Here is a 20755-nt window from a genome sequence, read left to right as displayed (position 1 = left end):
TGGCTGGCATATGTTATAGATAGACTACAGAACAAAGCTTGAGTCCAGTGGAACCTTTAAGACCAATGAAGTTTTATTCAGGGTATGAAGAAATGCATTTTCCTTTGGAGGTTTCAAATGAGCAAAACCTTCACTCTGAGTTACTAAAGTTTTTTCCCCCTCTCTTGGCAGAGAACAGGCAGGAAAGGAGGAAGTCAAGTCAATGGCTTTCCAGACTTACCTCAGCCCACCTTCATACAAATGCTAATAAGTCTAGACAATGGGATGGTCAAGTTCTCCCCCCGCCTCCTCTTCAAGCAGGGAACAGAGATTTGGCGGTGTTAAATACTAGAGAGACTTCAGGAAAGAAATTTCTGGAGATGTCAGGAAAAGCTTTCTTGACCCGGCCTGACCGGGTCAGTGGGAAGGGAAAGGAGAGGGGATAAAACTCAGGGGAGCAAGGAGGAAGCTCTCTTTGGTGCTGAGTCCATCAGAGCAGACAGAACTCTTAACTGAAGTCTGGAGGACGCAGCCATTTAACCATGTGCTGTCCTGGAGGAAGCTTCAAGGGAATGGTGGAAACTGTAGAGATCTATAACATCCTAAGCTAAGGATTTTTAACATCTGATAAAGAGAGAGGGGGACAGAGGAACTGCATTCTACTCATTTCTTCTGAAACCCTTGCTCAATCTGGTACTGTGCTTAAAAGTATGCCTGTGAACATTTTCTTTTAAATAAATACTTTATAGCTTTTGATGCTGGTGGTGGTTCTCTGTACCATATAGACCTCCACTGTCTTGGAGCAGTTGGCAAGCAGCTATTGTGTCCATGTGGTGACCAGGCAGTGGGCAGTGGGAGACACAGAGGCAAAGCCTCAGATCTGGGAAGGGAAGCTGGAAGTCCTGACCCTCCCAGCGGACAATTCCTTACAAAGGTCAGGTGGGTGGCAGTGGTTATCTGAGAGAGAAAGAAAAGCCTCTCCAGGTATTGGGGAAAACCTTGGGGGGGGGCAGGGTGGAAGAGGTCCGGCAGGCTGGAGTGGGCCTGTTCCACCACACAGGATATAAGCTTTCATGTGCACACACACTTCTTCAGATACATTGAAATGGAAATGACAAGTCAGACATGTAGGTAGAGGGTGGGCAGTAAATTAGCACAAGCATAATAAACAGTGTTTAACAGATGCAAGGACCGTTTATTATGCTGATGCTAATTTTCTGCTCACCCTCTACCTACATGTCTGGACTGCTTACTTCCATTTCAATGTATCTGAAGAACTGTGCTTGCATACAACAGCTTATATTGTAAATAAAGCTTTGTTGGTCTGAAAGGTGCCACTGGACTCAAAAAATTCGGGGGGGGGGTTAAAATGGTCTTGATGGCCCTGGCTTTTTTCTTCAGTCAGGGACATGGATCCAGCTGTTTCTCTCATCAAGTCGTCTGAGAGAGGGATGCTGTTTCTATGCAGTTTCCAGCCCATGCCCTACTGATGAAGCATCAAAAACTAGTGGTCAGTTCCAGGTTAGACTGTCTTATCACTAAACTTCAAAAGAATAGGAACTAATTAGACAGGTATTGTTTGTATTTGGATAGCCTGTTTAAGGACAGCTGTGCCCTACATCTCATAAGTAGCATATTTCAGAAAATTTCTCAAGCAGTTATTACTAAAATCTTTTAAATGTAAAGATTTGTCACCTACCATGCCAATGTCTGAGCATAGATCAAATCCAAAACATTTCGAGCAATGTCAAACTCTGGCACGCCAAGTTGTTTGCAGCATTTTGTGCCAATGATTCTGGAAAAATACCACAAAATCATTTTAATCGCAAACATTTTGATCTGCCAGCACACTTCATTCAAATACTTTCATATATTTTACTTATATGGTGGGATGAAAGAGCCATCACCCCCATTTTGTCTAGTGGCTCACCATGATCAAACACTCCAACCTCCCCCTTCCCAGCCAGGAGTAGCCTTTAAACGCGGGGAGGGGGGACACACACACATCAGAAACCCAATAACAGATCTCCAGAATATAGTTACAAGAGTAAACACACACAGGTAGCTGGGAGATTAAGAATTCTCCCATTGTAATACCATAAATGAATGCACCCAAAGGATCATTTGAATCACATGGAAACTCATTCACTGACCTTCGTGCAAATTCGCCAAAGAAAGATCCCAGTAAGCAACAGATGAATTCAGCAATGATGAGCCTGTATATATCTTGGCCAACCAGGGTTTCCCAGCACTAGTTCAAAAAAAATTGGCAGGGATAGGAAAAGTCATCAAATACACAGGCAGCTGCGCTTTCCTATGGACACATAGCATGGGGGGGGAGGTTAAGAAAGCAAAAGCAGAGACCCCGTGTAACTGAAGAGAAGTGTGTATTTGATTCAGCACAGGCTATGTGGCACCTGCATAAGCCATATGACTCCCCTAGTGGACCATATGGCCAACTGTAGGATTCCCGGGGAGAGAAGAAGAAGAAGAAGAAGAAGAAGGAGGAGGAGGAGGAGGAGGAGGAGGAGGAGGAAGAAGAAGAAGAAGAAGAAGAAGAAGAAGAAGAGATTGGATTTATACCCCCCCCTTCCCTTGGAGTCTCAGAGCGGCTTACAAACGCCTTTCCCTTCCCCTCCCCACAACAGACACCCTGTGAGGTGGGTGGGGCTGAGAGAACTCTGACATAAACTGCTCTTTTTCAAGGACAGCTGTGCCAGAGCTTGTGACTGACCCAAGGTCTGATTCAGTTGCTCATATCCTTCTGCATTGTCCTCAATATTCTACTATGCGTAGCTATCTGATTAGTCCCCACTTACCTACCACAAGGAACCCGACTGACAATGATCTTAAAATTTTATTGTCTGATAAGTCCCCGGCAATTACTTTGTCTGTTGCCGAATTCTTAGTCTATGTTTGGAAGCTTAGGGTAGGGGCGTACAAGCCTTAACCCCGTTGTATTTTTTAGAATTGCTTTATTCTCAACTGAGTCTATTATTTCCGAGAAGTTTATAAAAACGATTCCTTGTTGGTGCAGCATGGTGTAAATTGTTATAATCTATTACTTCGTGCTATTTATTTTCTATTTGTTTCATTGTTCTCTTTGCTGCTGTGTTATGCCAATAAAGGTCTATGTATGTGTGTGTGTGACCCAAGGTCACATCAGCAGGTGCAAGTGGAGGCGTGGGGAATCAAACCCGGTTCTCCCAGATTAGAGTCCGCACACTTAACCGCTACGCCAAACTGGTTCTACACCAAACTGGAGACTGATTTTCACTCAAGTGACATGTTAGAAGGGTCACCAAAACCTGGTAGATTATTTTTTTCAGGCCCTGCTGGAGCACTGAATGGAGGTTTATTTCTCACAAAATACTAGAGGACATGGTAGACCAGTGTCTTGGGCCATTTACCACCTCAGACTGAAGGTGGAGGCTCCTGTCATGGAATGCTCAAAATGCTACAGCAACATCTAAAAAAGAAGCATCTCAGGGAGAAGGATAGCCTAAATTCTCTTTCCCCAACACCTAGTTTTTTATGTTATGACTGGGTTTTGTTTTTTCCAGTGGAATACCATTCCAAATTACATTCCATTCTATCACTCCAAACTGCATTACATTCTACTATGTTACATTACAATCTACTATTCTAATCTAATAATAACAATAATGGTAGATTGGTATGATGGTAGATTGGAACTTATTTCTCTGCTCTGGGGACAGGGGAGATAACTCTACACAGCCAATTGCCCCACTTCAAAGAAGAAGATGCTGCAAGGTCACCTCAATGCTCGAGAGGAGATGGGTGGAGCGTAATGGCAGGGTCTCAGTCAGGGGTCATTTCCTGCAGGAGAGCACAGGAGCGGAGCTCCGGCAGTAAAGAGCCCAGGGGGCGGGCACATGCAACAAGCCCCACCCCCTGCTCCCAGCGGCCCTCAGTCAGAGCTAGAAGCAGCCAGGTAAGTTGCAGAGGTCCCCCCAGCCCACCGGTCCAAAACAGTCCAGTGGCACCTTTAAGACCAAGTTTTATTCAGGTACAAGCGCTCCCTCCTCCGTGAGGACAGATCTGCACATCCCCCCCCCCAACAGCTAGCAATCCAAAACAGTCCAGTGGAGCCTGAGCGGTGGGTGTCGCCTTCTGACACACTTCCAGTGACATCAGGGGGTGTGGCATATGCAAATAAGTTATGCTAATGAGTTATGCTAATGAGCTCCTGCACCTCTTTTTCTACAAAATGACCCCTGGTCTCAGTTAACTGCTTTCAGCATTCCACAATTAAGGATACATCTGCCCATGCTGACATATTTACTTCACTGTATCTGAAGAAGTGTGTGTGGACATGAAAGCTCATACCCAGAATAAAATCTTGTTGGCCTTCAAGGTGCCCCACTGGACTCAAAATTTGTTCTGCTGCTTCAGACCAACACGGCCGCCCACCTGGATTTGTTTTCATATGTGGCTGTCACGAGTCTATTCATCTGAATTGCCTTCATTGTTTGTGTTCCTGAATCAATAGCTCACTTTATGCCATTTTATACAACTGACACACAGATTAAACACTGTGTAAATTTAACAGGAAAAACTCTGCACCAACAGAACATGGTGCAAAAACTATGACTCCTGGATTCGATTCCCACATGGGAGTAGGGAAATCAAAAATGGGACTTCCAAGTTGAAACGGTGGCCCTGTGAAACTCATTAGTGCCTCTAATTGAGATGCACAGCCGCACAGAAACGAGATCAGAACCGTACCTGTACTTCTGATGCGGCCACAATGTTAAGCCAGTAGTAGCAGAGGATCCCAATTATTGATATTTTCAGGATAATATTCCTACAAAGCAATTAACAGCTATGAGGATTAAGTAAAGGAAGAACCTAGACACTGACAAAAAAAACCCTCTGTTCTAAACTTGCTAAACTCCAAATTTGCGCGAAGGTCTGTTCTAAACTCTGAGCTACACTCAACCCTTCTTGCTTAGGGGACAGATTACATGGATGCCATAGTCTTCATTTCCAGTGCTGGGGATGAGGGGGGAATGGTTTGTCTTTACTGCAAGAAGTGTCAGATTTCTGTAAGGAGAGAAACAAATACTATAAATCTCTCCACAGTGGTTTAAAACAGTTTACGAATGGCTCTAACCCAGGGTATGTCCAAAACCAACCAGGACAGAGGTTAGGGAGTTCCTGTGTCAGACCTTCCTCCCAAGCCAATTCATGAACCTTCCACTTGCTACCTTTTATTAAAAACAGGGAGGGAAAGGTAGTCCATACCTGCCAATAGAGGTGTAGATTTGGTGCTTAGGGTACGTGAATTTTTCAAAAAAGCCAAGGAAAGAATAGAAGAAAGGCACCATGTGATTGAGCAGGCCGACAACGACAGGCAAGACCAGTGTGACAGCTTCGCTTTCCAGCTCTGTTTGATCATCTTTCAGAAACAGCTACAAAGAGACCGGGGGTGGGGGGGACGAAAACCAACCTGCAGTCAATTCCCTTTTGTTTCTTGGCAATGATTTAAGTTACTGACACATTTATTATAGAAACAAAACTTGTGCAGCCAGAACTTAACAGAATCCACTCCACTCATAAGGTCAAGCCACTGGGTAATGGTAAGTACGCCGGATAGTATGCCAGATGGTAAGGACACCAGATGAGGACGCAGAACCATGCCTTTAAAAGCCGGTCTGCTTCAATCACAGGTAAATGGAGGGGGGGGCAGTACAGTTTAAAACGGGGGTCCCCAACCTTTCTGAGCCTGCATGCACATTTGGAATTCTGACATGGCATGGTGGGTGCAGAAACAAAATGGCTGCCAACACGAGAGCAATACAGGCCCTACGCTCAGGGGTCGTTTCATAGAAAAAGAGCTAGGGGAACTCATTAGCATAACTCATTAGCATATGCCACACCCCCTGACATCACCGGAAGTGTGTCATAAGGCCACACACCCCGCCCCCAACGGTCCCGGCCGCCGGTGCCGGCCTTGCAGCTCCACTGCCGAGCCCCATGAGGGGCCCGGCGGTGGACCTGCAAGGCCGGCGGGAGTGCAAGGAAGCCCCGCGAAGGCCCTCCCTGGCCCCAGGCAGGCAGGGGTGTGGAGAGGCAGGGAGGAAGCAACTTACCCTCCCTCTTCTCCTGCCTCCTCCTGGCTGAATGAGGGCCGGAAGCGGGGCGGCCGGAAGCAGGGGGCGGGGCTTCGTCATGTGCACCGCCCCCATACCTCACCCGGGGGAACTGCGATCCCCCGCGATCCCCCCCAAAATGACCAAGAAGAGCTCTGTAAGCTCTTGGAGGATTAGCTACATTAGGGGTGTGTGGCCTAATAGGCAAAGGAGCTCCTGCTACAAAAAGAGCCCTGAAGACAAGCCAGAAAGTCCAGGAGTGCTGTGCAGAAGCAGGCAAAGGCCAACCACCTCCGCTCAGCTCTTGTCCTGAAAACGGGTCATTTCATAGAAAAAGAGCTAGGGGAACTCATTAGCATAACTCATTAGCATATGCCACACCCCCTGACATCAGGGGCCCGGCGGTGGACCTGCAAGGCCGGCGGGAGTGCGAGGAAGCCCCGCGAAGGCCCTCCCTGGCCCCAGGCAGGCAGGGGTGGGGAGAGACGGGGAGAAAGCAACTTACCCTCCCTCTTCTCCTGCCTCCTCCTGGCTGAATGAGGGCTGGAAGCGGGGCAGCCGGAAGCAGGGGGCGGGGCTTCGTCATGTGCCCCGCCCCCCTGCACCTCACCCGGGGGAACTGTGTTCCCCCCGCGTTCCCCCCCGAAATGACCTCTGCCTGAAAACCCGATGGGGTCGCCATGAATCGCCCTGGACTTGACAGCACTTTACACAAGCACACATGAACACAGAATGGGGGGGAAATAGGTACACAGAATGGAATCACTGGCCCTTACTTTTAAGTTAGCTGTGGAGAAGAAGTAGATACCAGCACAGGAAGCCACTGCAGCCCCCAAGGAGACAAGCCAGGCAGCCAGATGAACAGAGAGCTTTGCAATCCTCTGACCCACGGAAAGCTTCAGCACTTCAGTATTCACTTCAGAGAGTGTTTCCTGGAATCAAACAACGGCTTATCAGCACCTGGAGGGTTTAATCCAAAAACTCCTCATTCCTCAGATTAAAAAGTGGCCATGATGTTACAGTTCTAACAAGTAAGGCGCCTTCTTCATATGAGCAACTTAAAGCAAATACCTGAAGGGCCAGCAGGTATTTCATTCTCCCGCCCAAGAGCATTCACTGTACAGGCAGGATATCGGTTCACATGTCGCTTAGACTCACCGCCTCAAGTCACCTCACAAATACAAATCAAGAGCCCCCTCCAATCCCCTGACACAATAAAAGAGTAATACAATTATGTTTTAAAATACCATCGCATCATAAAATCATCATATATATCTAACATTAAAAATTAAAGTCAAACTCCACACAATCCAATCTATCAGGCTGGCTTCAAGTTATTGGGTTGGACCCAGAAGAGGCATTGACAGAGTTCACACTTGGCTGAGCGGATCGATCCCCGCTTTCCCCAAGCACCCCACCATTTGTCCCAAAACACACACCCCCCAGCCATTGGGAGAGCTTCATCAGCAAAATGCACGACAGGATGGGGAATGGGGTAAAATTATCACTCCTCGTTCCCTGCTGATGCAAACCTCACAAAGGAGATGAAGAGGCAGTTTAAATCCAATTCCCACTTGTCACCCTGGGGTGAATTTCGCTTGTCTCTCAATCCTCACAGAGCAGTTTCATGACGCTTAGCAAAGGTGGGGGAAAGTCACTTCACGGACTGCTTCTGTTAACTCTTCCACTGAAGCCAACCCTTTATCACAAAGTTTCTGTGCCACTGACATCGATTTGACTACCATAGTCCTTTTGTTATATATCCCTAGAGAAGATTTAGAAGATGGTAATCAACTAGGGTCGCCAGGTCTGGGTTGGGAAATACCTGGAGACTTTGGGGGTGGAGCCAGGGGAGGGCGGGGTCTGGGGAGGGGAGGGGCCTCAACATGGTACAATCCCCGAGAGTCCACCCTTCAGAGCAGCCAATTCCTCCAGGGGAGCTGATCTCTGTCAGCTGGAGATCAGTTGCCAAAGCGGGAGATCCCCAGGCCCCACCAGGAGGCTGGCAACCCTATAATAGCCCTGACCTGGATGGCCCAGGCCAGGCTAGCCCGATCTCAGAAGCCAAGCAGGGCCGGCCCTAGTTAGTATCTGGACAACAGACCGCCAAGGAAGCCCAGTGTTGCTATGCAGGGGCAGGCCACGGCAAACCCTCTCTGACTGTCCCTTGCCTTGAAACCCCTACAGGTGGGCACAAATCATTCGTAACTGGATGGTACTTGCATTATGTTGTCTGACTGAATTCTTGAATTCTTGTTTTAAACTTAAAGTGTTGCTGTCACGATTTTAAAACTGCTTATAGATCTGTAACAGGTATTAAATAAAGGAGCTGCGGTGGCTCAAGTGGTTAAGACGCTGAACTGCAGGCTGTGGAAGGTCTGTATTTCAGCAGTTCGAGACCCCAGTGTGCCGCATGATGGAGTGAGCTCCCGTCTCTAGTTCCAGCTCCTGCCAACCTAGCAGTTCGAAAGCAAGACATTGCAAGTAGATAAATAGGGACCACTTCGGTGGGAAGGTAACAGCGTTCCGTGCACCTTGGTGTTTAGTCATGCCGGCCACATGACCACGGAAACGTCTTCGGACAGCGCTGGCTCTTTGGCTTTGAAACGGAGATGAGCACCGCAACCCTAGAGTCGGATTCGACTGGCTTTCGAGCAAGGGAACCTTTACCTTTTTAACAGGTATTAAGAGTTTAATTATTGCTGCAACTGCTGTATTATGGTTTTGATGTTGTTTTTGGCATTTCGGTGTTATTTGCTCAGGCTCTGAGCCAATGCAATAGTTTATGGGGGGGAAGAACTTTCTGCCACCAATCATCAGAGCGACCAGGAAAAGTGGCTGTAAGAGGAACCATCATTGTCAGGTCTTCTTGGCACACAGCTTATAAGAAAAGAGAAAACATACAATAGATCCTAAGGGTTTACGGACATTATCTCTGCTCCCTGGGGGGGGGGGGGAGATTCATGGTAAACCCATTAGACAGCTTTTTTCTAAAAAAAATTACGGGCCTGTATAACAATAAAAAAATCCCAGGGAAAACTACCGTGCGCAAAGTGTCTCTGTCATACAAAATGTCATTCAAGAGAACAGGGATTATTCAGGGATTTCTTTTTTAAACACACTTTTCATTCCATACCTTCATTTGAGTACTGAGGTTTCTCTGTTTCAGCTTCACGGCTTTCTCACTGGTCACACTGAAGTCCCAGACGCAGAGAAGTTTGGCAGCATTCCCAGAGTACATCGAAGGATTAATGAAGTTCCTGCGGAAGGACTTTGCCATGCTGTTGTGAGAACAGAATACAAAAGGGAAATGCTACTGAAGGGGAAAGAGAAAATTAAGATTAAGATTAAGGCAACCATTTTTGACAAATGATGGAGAACTTCCTAAACAGAAACTGTGACCCGTTTCTGAAATTTCTTCCTTTTTTTGTAAATGAAAAGCAGATTTGGAAGGGAATGATTCTGAGCACAGAAGCAGTGCAGACATGCATCTGCAGGACGTCCTCTTAACCCTTCCACCTGTTATTCCAATCTAAACTGTTCCCCCACCACCACAGGTGCTTTTCCAGATGTGCTTCTTCACTTGCAGGGGTCTATCTGGAGTCTTGCATAAGAAAAACAGCTAGGAGAATATTTGAAACAGAAAACGGTTTGTGAGGGAAGGGTTAAGCACACACACTCTGCCACTTTGTGGCTCAAAATGCACCTTGCAACCTAGGGCTTCCCTGGATGCTCCTATTTCCTCGCTTTTAAGTTCCTATTCCTTCAAGTGTGTGTGTGTGTTTCTGTTCCACATGTGTTTTGCTCCCTCTAGTGGCCAATCTGATATTACACTAGTTTATTTCCAGCATATCTCCATGCAGATTTAAACTGCAGGTTTTTATGCTGGAAATAAACCACTGTGATATCAAATTGACGACTTGTTGTTCAGTCGCACAGTCGAGTCCGACTCTTTGTGACCCCATGGACCAGATCCCACCAGGCCTTCCTGTCTTCCACCGTCCTCTGAAGTTGGCTCAACTTCATGTTCGTTGCATCGGTGACACTGTCTAACCATCTCATCCTTTGCCGTCCCCGTCTTCTTTGACCTTCAGTCTTTCCCAGCATCAGGGTCTTCTCCAGTGAGTGCTCCCTTCTCATTTGGTGGCCAAAGTATTTGAGCTCCGGTTTCATTATCTGGCCTTCCAGGGAACAGTTAGGGTTGATTTCTTTTAGGATTGACTGATTTGTTCTTCTTGCAGTCCAAGGGACTCTCAAGAGTCTTCTCCAGCACCACAGTTCAAAATAATCCATTCTTCGGCGCTCAGCCTTCCTTATAGTCCAACTCTCTCGCAGCCATACATGACTACTGGGAATACCATTGCTTTGACCATGGGACTTTTGTTGGCAGGCTGATGTCTCTACTTTTTATCATGCTGTTTAGGTTCGCAATCGAAACAGAAACTTAGAAGCCAGGAAGATGAAAAGGTGGGAAAGCCTTTAACATCCTTTAATACATGGCTTTGTTGCATGCATTTCTGCGTAATGTTCTCCACTTGTCACCCTGAGACTTTGGCAGGATATATTTCCTTTCTGACCTTAGCAGCAAATGAAGCACAGCCTGCCTAAACAAGGGATCCAGAATTGTTTTAATAGTAAATAATACTCTACAAATTAGCTGTTTCCCCCCACAATGATTAAAAAAACATTTCACTTTTAAACAAAAGAGGAACATAAGCAAACATACCTGTACAGCAAGCTCAGGAAGCAGAGGACAAAATAAACACCTATTGTGAAAATATAGGCCAGCTGCATGTTATACGGAGAACTGCTCTTATTTTCTGAGATTGTACCATTGGCATAAAACCCGTAGTAGAGCACCGTTTCTGTAAAATAGCCCTGAAATAATAGATAGGATACAGAAGTTAGAGAACTCCTTGGGGATCATGAGTTTCACGTGGCCGTGTTGGTCTGCAGAGGAAGAGCAAGATTCAAGTCTAGTATCTGACAAATGGAAATGTCTTGAAAGTGTGTGTTCTGGAAATCTGGTTGGTCTTTAAGATGCCCCTGGACTGGAACCTGGCTCTTGGGGTTCATTAACCCAAAGATCCTCCTACTGCCAAGGAACTTCCTGTTTTGTTCTATGCCAAAAGCATCTATCGCATGCTCAACTAGTAATGCTGCAGCTGTATCAGTGTCACTTCTTACAAGGAAAGAACGAAAAGCAATGCATGCATGTGCAAAGCAAATGCTTTGGAGTGCTGCTGGGGGGCTTCGGGGTTCTGGAGGGGCTGCTGGGTGCCTTAATCTAAAATAAAAAATTAAACCCTGTGAGGGTTAATTGTGCCTCCCCGTCTTCCCCCTGCAGCAGCAGCACGATTTCTCCACTGCGGTGCGACTCCAGAGAGAGGGTTTAAAGTTTAAACCCCCTCTCTGCTCAGCTGGCTGGTGGGGGAAGAGAGGGGGCGCCTGCGCGGCCTCCGTTACTGGCTACAGAGTCTTCTTTCTGCCTCTTGCCTGCAGAGTCTTCTCCCTTCTTGCTAGCAGGAAGAAGACTCGGTTGACAAGGAGGCCACACGGCTGCCCCCCCCCTCTTCCCCCATCAGCCAGCTGAGCAGAGAGGGGGTTTCAACTTTAAACCCCCTCTCTGGAGTCGCACCACAGCGGCCCGCTTGATTTCTCTCGAGGTGGCGGCTGGGTGGCCTCCGTTGCTGGCTGCGGAGTCTTCTTCCTGCTAGCAAGCAGGGAGAAGACGCTGCCAGCAAGGGAGAAGGGAAATCTTGTGGGGCTGTCCCTTTAAGGCTGAACCCCCCCCCCCCCAAAGCCCTTCCCTCCCCATGTGGGGGGTGCCCCCCCCCCCCCCCAATAGCCCTACCATAGCCATGGGCCAACTCTCCACTTGGCCTGCAACTCCAGGGGTGCTGCCTCAGGTGGCAGCAGGGATCAGCGTTTGCACGTGGAGGGTGATCCTCAGATGATTCTCTGTTGGGGGCTGCTGGCAGCCAGCTCCGTTGCTATATTCATCCCCCCTCCCATGAGGCAGCTATGCTTTGGCCATGGCAGCTTCTTCCACACATCGGGGGGCCTAGACCTGCCACCAAGGACCAGACTCAGCAGCCAGGCCTCCCTCCCCCATGGACCACCCAGCAGCCTTTAGTCTTAGGCAGCTGCCACCTCATGCACCCTCTAGTTCTCACTGGTTGGCCTGGGGCCTCTGCCACACACGTGGCCTTGTGCGCGTGGTGCCTGCTCCCCCATCAGATGATCTGGTGGACTTTGGCCTGAGACGGCTGCCGCCGCCGCATCGAGGTGGCACAGCTTGCTGATGATCTCTGGCTTGAACACCCAGCTCACCTGGTGGCCATGGCCGGAGGCGGATGCTGCCGCAGGGGCACCTCCGGCTTATCAGGCTTTGCTTGGCCTGGGTCCCGCTGCAGACGTCGCCTTGAACCTGGGCTGCCACCCGCCACTTCTGTGGGTGGGTGGGGGGGTTAGTTCAAGCCACCTTCCATCGTGGCTCGGGGGCAGAGGGGACCTTGCAAACCACCCATCCACTTTGTGTTTAACCCTGGGGCCCTGGTGGCAGGAGTCAGCTGAAGGAGGGGTTTGCCCCCCCCCCCCAGGCAGCATGGGAGCATCTGCCCAGCACTGCACTGCTGGCTCTCCGGTCTGCCCGTGTGGGTATTCCTCTGCACCCCCCTCCCGACCCATGAGGCCTTGCAACGAGCACACACCAGCTTGGAGCTTACCAGCTGCCATCCTTTATAAAGTTCACATCTCCAGTACCTGGCTTTACATTTTATGGTACACAAGGGCCAGCCTGACAAAGTGACATTTACGTCAGATCCGGCTCTCATAACGAATGAATTTGACACCTCTAGTCTAGAGTGCAGAGATTCCTGATTGGGAAGATCTTTGCCCTTTGGTCAGTTTCTCCCTGTCTCCTGGCAGGTAAGGGGGAAGAGTTAAGCACTCATGTTCCCCCACCACCACGGCCCATTTCCCCCCTGCAAATGGCCTCTCCCTCTTGTCCCGGCATAAAGAGGCAAACAGGGATGGATACTCTCTTCTTATCACACCTCTAGATCAAAGTCAGAAGAACAGCTCTGCATAGTACTAGGATGATTTAATGGGTGGGAGAGGAAGCCCACATCAGATCCGCTTTCAAAAAAAGAAAAGAAAAGTGCACACTTACGGCTCCTGTGAAAAACTCCAGCCCTGTGAACGAAAGGTTATTTGCTTTGGCTTCAAGGAGCTGAGGGACTGTGATAAAGCTGAAGTTCACAAGGAACGAGAAAATGTTGAACATCAGGAGCCACGTGAGGAAAACAAAGTAAGAGCAGACGCTGGTCCCAAATTGGCTGCCGATAACCTTGAGAGTCTTCTGCCAAAGGTGGAAGAACTGAAAACATTCTGACAAGCCATTTTTTAACTGCCGAAAGGACTAGAAGAGGATGGAAGGGAGAAGGAGAAGAAGAGATTGGATTAGTACCCCGCTCTTCACTACCCAAAGGTGTCTCAGCGCGTCTTACAAACTCCTTTCCCTTCCCCTCCCCACAACAGACACCCTGTGAGGTAGGTGGGGCTGAGAGAGCTCTGACACAAACTGCTGTTTTTCAAGGACAGCTCTTATCAGAGCTTCGGCTTGCCCAAGGTCACCCAGCCAGGTACAAGTGGAGGAGTGGGGAATCAAACCCGGTTCTCCCAGATTAGACAAAAACATGGACCCCTTCAGTTAGTATAGCATCTGATTATGGTTTGGGTTGCTTTATTGGTGGCTATATTATGTGGATTTATTTGCCTCTTTTGGCTTCATTTCTGGCTTACATTGCTTTACAGGTTTTTTTATTTAATCTTTTAACTACCAGACACTTTAACTTGCTGTTGAATTATGATTTTATAGGTTATGTTGTATGCCACAGTTTGAAAGTGGGATTTCATTTTCTAAGCTGCTTCAGAGGTCTTTTACTGAGAACTGGCATGAAAATGTTTTGACCGGCAAACCAGCATTGGGACTTGGACTCACTGCATTACCCAACTATGTTTCCGGAAAGTAACCCATGTGTCTAAATGGATTATTTATCTTTCCTATTAGATGGTTGATATTATAGTGTCCTGCAAAAAAAACCCTTTACTAGAATTACACCTGCCTTTTCCAGCTGGGTGTCCTTTAGGTTTAAAACTAACCCCTTGCTGCTGAGAGGCACGTAGCCCAGGGAATCCTTATCACAGATCACAAGCACAGTTCATAAGATTCTGTTGAATTCCTGAAGACACCAGGAGTCATGTTTTCCACCCCACCCACCCCCGCCCAGATAAACTGAGAGATCGTTTTCTCACACATTTTTGACTAATCAGAAAAAGGTCAGTGAGACTTTCAACAAAAATATTATTACGGGTTGAATCCAACTAGCTTTTTTGCTGGTAAAAATCCCCATCGTCCAAAGAGGCTATGCTGGAGATCTTGGGACTTGCATGGACAAAAGCCACATGGGACAGGGGCTGCAGGAAAGAGAAGAATTAAGTGACACTGAGCAAGAAAAGCTGGCTAGATCCAACACAGGTTCTGGCAACACGCCCAAGGCAATGGCTCGTACTGCGCCCATCTTCTCCACCCCATCAAGATGAAGTCAGACAGATGACAGTTTTTAGGAGGGCTGAAAATGGTTTGAGGGAGGTTCCCTGGGTGACGGTGAGTACACACAGATATCTTTTCGTCTCACTGTCTTCTCTGATCAGACAATACAGACATACGCAAAACCTGTTTCCCAGAACTCAGAGTTGGATGAGAATGTAAGCAGTCAACCCTCTTCTGTATCACCTTCAATTTGCTGGAAAAGCTATCTTCACTCTCCGGCCCGTGCTTCCAAATTTAATTTGTTTGTCATTGCTTTTCCCAAATGATTGTTTGACACATCTACACACAAGTCTTTAAAGTACAGATCTTTCCAGGGAGCACTGAGTTAAGAGACCTGTCTCATAATTAACAAAACTTATCCCTGCATTTTTAGACTGATTCAATGAATGACCAGAGACAGCAGAAAATCCTTGACTATCTAGAAACCTCTTGAGCTAAAGGAGCGATTGCTGTTATCACAATGTCACCCTCACAAAGCACAACTTTATAAGAATACTGTTTATTTATACCCCACATGATATCTTAACAGTACCCTTTGTTGCTATTGTGCCACCGATAAAGGGAAGACAAAAGGAAGTATCTCTTCACTCAGAGAGTCCTAAACTACATTCCAAAGCAGTCTTACACCCTCCTAAACCCGTAATTCTGCTTCGGATTGTATGGCTACAGTTGCAAGGGGCTTCATGAGGCACGTACTCCAACCTCCTGCTCAATGCAGGAAATCCAAAGGAGGGATGGCCAGAGTATTTCTACCAAATGGCCATCCCTCCTTTGCTTAGGGGAATGGTAGAATAACAGGCCAGTATAACAAAATGTAGGAGCTGCGGTGGCTCAAGTGGTTAAGACGCTGAACTGCAGTCTGTGGAAGGTCAGCAGTTCAGCAGTTCGAGACCCGGGTGCCGCATGACGGAGTGAGCTCCCGTCTCTAGTTCCAGCTCCTGCCAACCTAGCAGTTCGAAAGCAAGAAATTGCAAGTAGATAAATAGGTACCACTTCGGTGGGAAGGTAACAGTGTTCCGTGCACCTTGGTGTTTAGTCATGCCGGCCACATGACCACGGAAACATCTTTGGACAGCGCTGGCTCTTCGGCTTTGAAACGGAGATGAGCACCGCAACCCTAGAGTCGGACTCGACTGGCTTTCGAGCAAGGGAACCTTTACCTTTATAACAAAATGTAACCAACAAGTGCCCTGACCTGGATAGCCCAGGCGAGTCCGATCTCGTCAGATCTCGGAAGCTAAGCAGGGCCGACCCTGGCAAGTACTTGGAAGCAAGGGAGACCTCCAAGGAATTCCAGGGCTGGGACGCAGAGGCAGGCAATAATAAGCCACCTCTCTGAAGCCCCACTAGGGGTCGCCAGAAGTCAACCATGACTTCCAGGCATATACACACCTACAATACACACACAAGAAATACTCAACATGTAACCAATAAGCTACACCCCTCCCTGCACCACGAAACCTGTTCTCCCAGGGCCAGAAAAGGTAAGCATAGGTACTTAAGGGCAATGAGGGCTCTACCACGTGGCCCTTATGCAGCTTTATTTTACGTAACTGAGCACTTACTTTTAACACTGCCAACTTCACAGACTTCTTAATGGCTCATAAAGAAGAAAATTCCTTTACTTTGAATGAGCCAACACAGAAGCAGTGACACTGCATGGCGATTTGTTTGTTAGGAAATCCTCACTTAAATGCTTCTTCTTCCTTGATGAATGTAACGTGTGCTACACTTACCAAAGCTGTGTTGTAGAAGCACTGGGCACAACAGTTAATCTGGGCATCCCGGTTGCGGGCCTTTGTTTTCTCCGTAAGAACGTGATCCCTGTTGAGGAGTAAAAAGTAATGTGCGGGATACATTAAAATTAACTGGACGTTTCCAGGCTCCGTTGCTTGCGTCTGATTGCATTCTCTGCTTATATCATGCAGAGCAGTACCTTCAACAACGAACGTGTGTTTCCCAAGTAAGTCTCTGGGTGATTTCCCACAAGCGCTGCTCCGTGCTCACTCCTCCCTTTTGCCCCGATGGTACGTGTCAATTCGACCACATTTTGGCCCGCAGCTTCGTGCGATTCTCCCCGCGTCTACTCAATCCTGTTTTTTGAGGACTGAGTAGAGGTGGGGAAAATCGCACGAAGCCGCAGGGCAAAATGCGGCCGCGCAGCAGCTTGTGTGAAATTGACACGTACCATCGGGGCAAAAGGGAGGAGCGAGCGCGGAGCAGCGCTTGTGGGAAATCACCCTCTGTTGGGTAATGCTCGTGCAAGAATAGATAAGAGCGCCCCTTGTGTAAGATCAGAAGGTAGGAGGAAAGTTTCACCTTTCCCATTAATTCTCCCCGTTTTTCTCTGCACCAAGGAAGAACTCCTGAAACATAATCCTCCTACCCCCTCATTAGATCAGCAAGAGAAACACCAGGAAGGGGAACCCCGTGTTTCACTTGCCATGCGTGCAGCCTCACCAGAGCCCGATCGTGAGGGCGAGGTGGGGGTAGGGAGAGGATGGATTCCCTTTACGGGAGTAGGAGAGTTCAGGAGAGCTTTGGCCTGGTCTGTAAGCTCAGTATTGTGATAAGGTATATTTATGACACTTCAGAAATTAAAAAAATAATTGTTTCTTTTTTTATAGAATCATAGAGCTGGGCCATACAGAGCATCTTGTCCAACCCCCTGCCCAATGCAGGACCAGCCTAAAGCATCCCTGACAAATATTTGTCCAGCCTCTTCTTGAAAGCTGTCAGTGAAGGGGAGCTCACCACCTCCCTAGGCAGCTGATTCCACCTCTGAACCACTCTGACCGTGAAAAAGTTTTTCCTAATATCCAGCCGATACCTTTCTGCATGTAACTTATACCCATTGCTTCGGGTCCTATCCTCTGCTGCCAACTGAAACAGCTCCTTGCCCTCCTCCAAATGACAGCCTTTCAAATATTTAAAGAGAGCAATCATGTCCACCCCCTCAACCTCCACTTCTCCAAACTAAACATCCCCAAGGCCCTTAACCTTTCCTCGTAGGGCTCAGTCTCCAGACCCCTGATCATCCTCGTCTTTCTCTCTTCTGCACCCACTCGATTTTGTCCAGTTCCTTTTTGAAGTGAGGCCTCCAGAACTGCACACAGTATTCCAGGTGCAGCCTGACGAAGGCAGTGTACAGAGGGGCTATGACCTCCTGCAATTTCGATGCTATGGCCCTTTTAATACAACCCAAGACTGAATTTAGCCTTTTTTCCTGGAAGTTTTATTAATGCATGATAAAATACGTATGTATTGGAATCTGAGGAGGGGAAGCCCCCAGTCTGAGTTTGTACTGGGTCCACGTAAATTACATTTGGGCCCTGAAAGGTCTTCAACCAGGTGTCCCCAACCTTTTTGAGCCGATAGGCACTTTCGGCATTCTGACACTGGACAGTGGGCACAACCACGAAACGGCTGCCACGGGATGGGGAGCCAGCCACAAAACAGAAGCAAGTGAGGCTATGCATAACTCTAAAAGGAGCCCTTCAATATCTCAGGTAGAAGTTCTGATTAACAGGATGCCTTTTAAAATGAAGATATTATTTAAAATACTTCCTTGTGTACACACACTGGAAGAGTCACGCAGAGAAGATCTTGGGGAAGATCCCTCCTCTGCTAAGCCCCACCGAGCCCCAGTTTCTTTCTAACAACATTTCGCAGGCTCCAGGAGAGGTGCTGGTGGGCGCTCTGGGTGCCACGCTGGGGAACTCTGACTTAAACCAATTTTTCTCTTATTACCCCCCAAAAGAGCTGCTTGGGTCCAACCCACTATTTTGTATTTAATTAATTAACGTTAAAGACATGTTTCTTTTCTAATTATTCTATATCGGGATGCAGAGGCAGCAAGATGGGGACCTCAGTAAATGTTGGTAAAATTGCTACAGAAAGAACGTGCATGCTTACATTTTTTTAAATTCTCAAAAAAAAAACATTACTTTAAAATGTTATTAGCCAACCGTTCCAACCTAGGCACGCCCAAAGCACTTACAAAACATCAAAATGCAATGTGCTTCTACCTGAGTTCTCTCTTTTCTTTCATAGTTTTTGGGATCTTCTGGATTGCTTTGACTCTTTCTTTTTTTCTCTTTCCCAGGCAGACAAGCTTGCAAGACTTTGGATTAGTTTTTCTTCTGCATAAAAAACCCCAAAACATTCAAGTAGTAGTAGTATGAAATAGTATTGCTGTTATCCACGGCTTTTTTGTAGAAAAGGCCCAGCAGGAAATCAATAGCATAATGGGCCACACCCAACAGCAGAAACTCATTAGCATATTAGGCCACACCCCCATGCCTTCCCTTGGCTTGCCCGGGCACCCCCTTGGAGTCGCTCTCTAGGCCTGCCCTCTGTAGCCACGCACGCAGAGGTTTTGGCTGTAGTGGGCGTGGCCAACTCTGAAGCCAGCCGGAACTCCATTCCTGTGCGTTCCTGCCCAAAAATAGCCCTGCTGTTATCTATCATCTCCAGAATGTAACTGTGAAAACTAAAACTGGGGTGGAAAGTTAAAATATGTGGGTAACAACAAGACGTTGTACTGGAGGGCATGATGGGAGAGAACCACACAGGCCGCCCTGAGCTCCCTGGAGAAAGGGTGGGATAAAGACGCAACTAAACAACAGCAGACAGCAACACTAGGGGGTGAAATGTGACAAAGAAGGACATCAATACTCCACAAAACCACAACTTGCTATTAGGTGATGCAGAATTATCGGTTACAAGCTGAGAGAGAATGGGAGAACGGGAAATTCAGCACTGGCATTTTTCAAACATTCCAGAAGCAGATCCAAACTCAAATTGTTCTGAGGTACTAGTACCAGTATCTATCAGACATTCCTTCTAGGTCTTTCAGTAAAGGACATGCCATATTTGATCCAGATCGAGACAGCTCCAAGTTTTGGGCAGAGCACCCTCTAGTGGCCACTGAACTCCCTTGTCCTCTGCTTCTCCAACAAGTGATATCCTAGCTGATGAAAGACAGCCGTTTTATTTAGGTTAACTGGTGTGGTTAGTCCAGTAAGCAGGGGTCCTTTCTTAGAAAAAGAGGTGCACGAGCTCAATAGCATAACTTATTAGCATAATTTATTTGCATATGCCACACCCCCTGACATCACCGGAAGCGTGTCAGAAGGCAACACCCACCACTCAGGCTCCACTGGACTGTTTTGGATTGCTAGCTGTTGGGGGGGGACGTGCAGATCCGCCCTGGGAGAGCTTTTACCTGAGGGCAGGCCGGGGGGGGGGGGCTCTGCAATTTACCTGGCTGCTTCTTGCTCCTTGTGGCCCAACTGAGGACTGCTGGAAGCAGGGGGCGGGGCTTGTTGCATGTGTCCACCCCCTGGGCTCCTTACTGCCGGAACTCCGCTCCTGTGCACTCCCGCAGGAAATGACCCCTGCCAGTAACCATTAGTTAGCAGAGTGCTTAAATAAAGCTACAGACGCAGGAGCCTCACTTTACCAGGTTACTCAGCTTACAAAGCTGCACAGAGCCACATTGCAAGTTTAAAAGAGAAATACTTCTCTCTTTATTTGAGAAGTACACTTTGGATAGGAAAGAGCAGAGACTGATAGATTACTAACTTACTAGCTAAAGGATGGAGGCAGAAGGCGGGAGGCCCATCTGCCTCATGGAGCCAAGGGAGGACGGCCTGTCCCTCTCTTGGCCCGTGCAGGTAGAGAGCAAGTCTTCATTCAGAGTGAGAGAGAAGCAGGAAAGGGAAATTGGCCCCTGAGATCACGATCTGCATATCAAAGAGGACAGTGGCAGATGCGTAGATAAAGGAAGAAAGGTCCGTTTGCCTGTCTAGCTATCTTAGTCTCTCTTGCCACTCAGTCTGGAGGTCTGAGACCGGGGGCATCGCATCTGGAACTTCCAACACCGTTTCTGGTTCTAAAGTAAAAATATATCATAATGCATCAGTGGCAGAAAGCCTCATTTGACAGGCAAACTCCCGACACTTCAAAACAGTACATTTTAATCTCCTGCTTCTTCTAAGGAGGTCAGGGCGGCCTGTTTTACCTTCTTTCACTTCATCTG

At 47.7% G+C, this 20755-nt stretch overlaps 1 protein-coding gene across 1 annotated transcript in view; it reads right to left on the bottom strand.

The window, feature by feature from the left end:
* TMC5 (transmembrane channel like 5) overlaps positions 1-20755 on the bottom strand; it is a 45705-nt gene that overhangs the window by 18007 nt on the left and 6943 nt on the right. Inside the window, exons 3-12 of the mRNA XM_015416106.1 lie at positions 18741-18854; positions 16449-16536; positions 13270-13518; positions 10822-10973; positions 9232-9376; positions 6872-7027; positions 5248-5414; positions 4729-4807; positions 2133-2230; positions 1679-1774 (exon numbers count right to left, since the gene is read on the bottom strand). Of these exons, the coding sequence (XP_015271592.1) occupies positions 1679-1774; positions 2133-2230; positions 4729-4807; positions 5248-5414; positions 6872-7027; positions 9232-9376; positions 10822-10973; positions 13270-13518; positions 16449-16536; positions 18741-18854 (1344 nt within the window). The remainder of the gene's footprint in view (positions 1-1678; positions 1775-2132; positions 2231-4728; positions 4808-5247; positions 5415-6871; positions 7028-9231; positions 9377-10821; positions 10974-13269; positions 13519-16448; positions 16537-18740; positions 18855-20755) is intronic.

This window comes from Gekko japonicus, unplaced genomic scaffold, assembly GCF_001447785.1.
Source record: "Gekko japonicus isolate JY-2015 unplaced genomic scaffold, Gekko_japonicus_V1.1 scaffold321, whole genome shotgun sequence".
Classification (NCBI taxonomy): domain Eukaryota; kingdom Metazoa; phylum Chordata; class Lepidosauria; order Squamata; family Gekkonidae; genus Gekko; species Gekko japonicus.
This window is presented reverse-complemented; position numbering and strand designations above follow the sequence as displayed.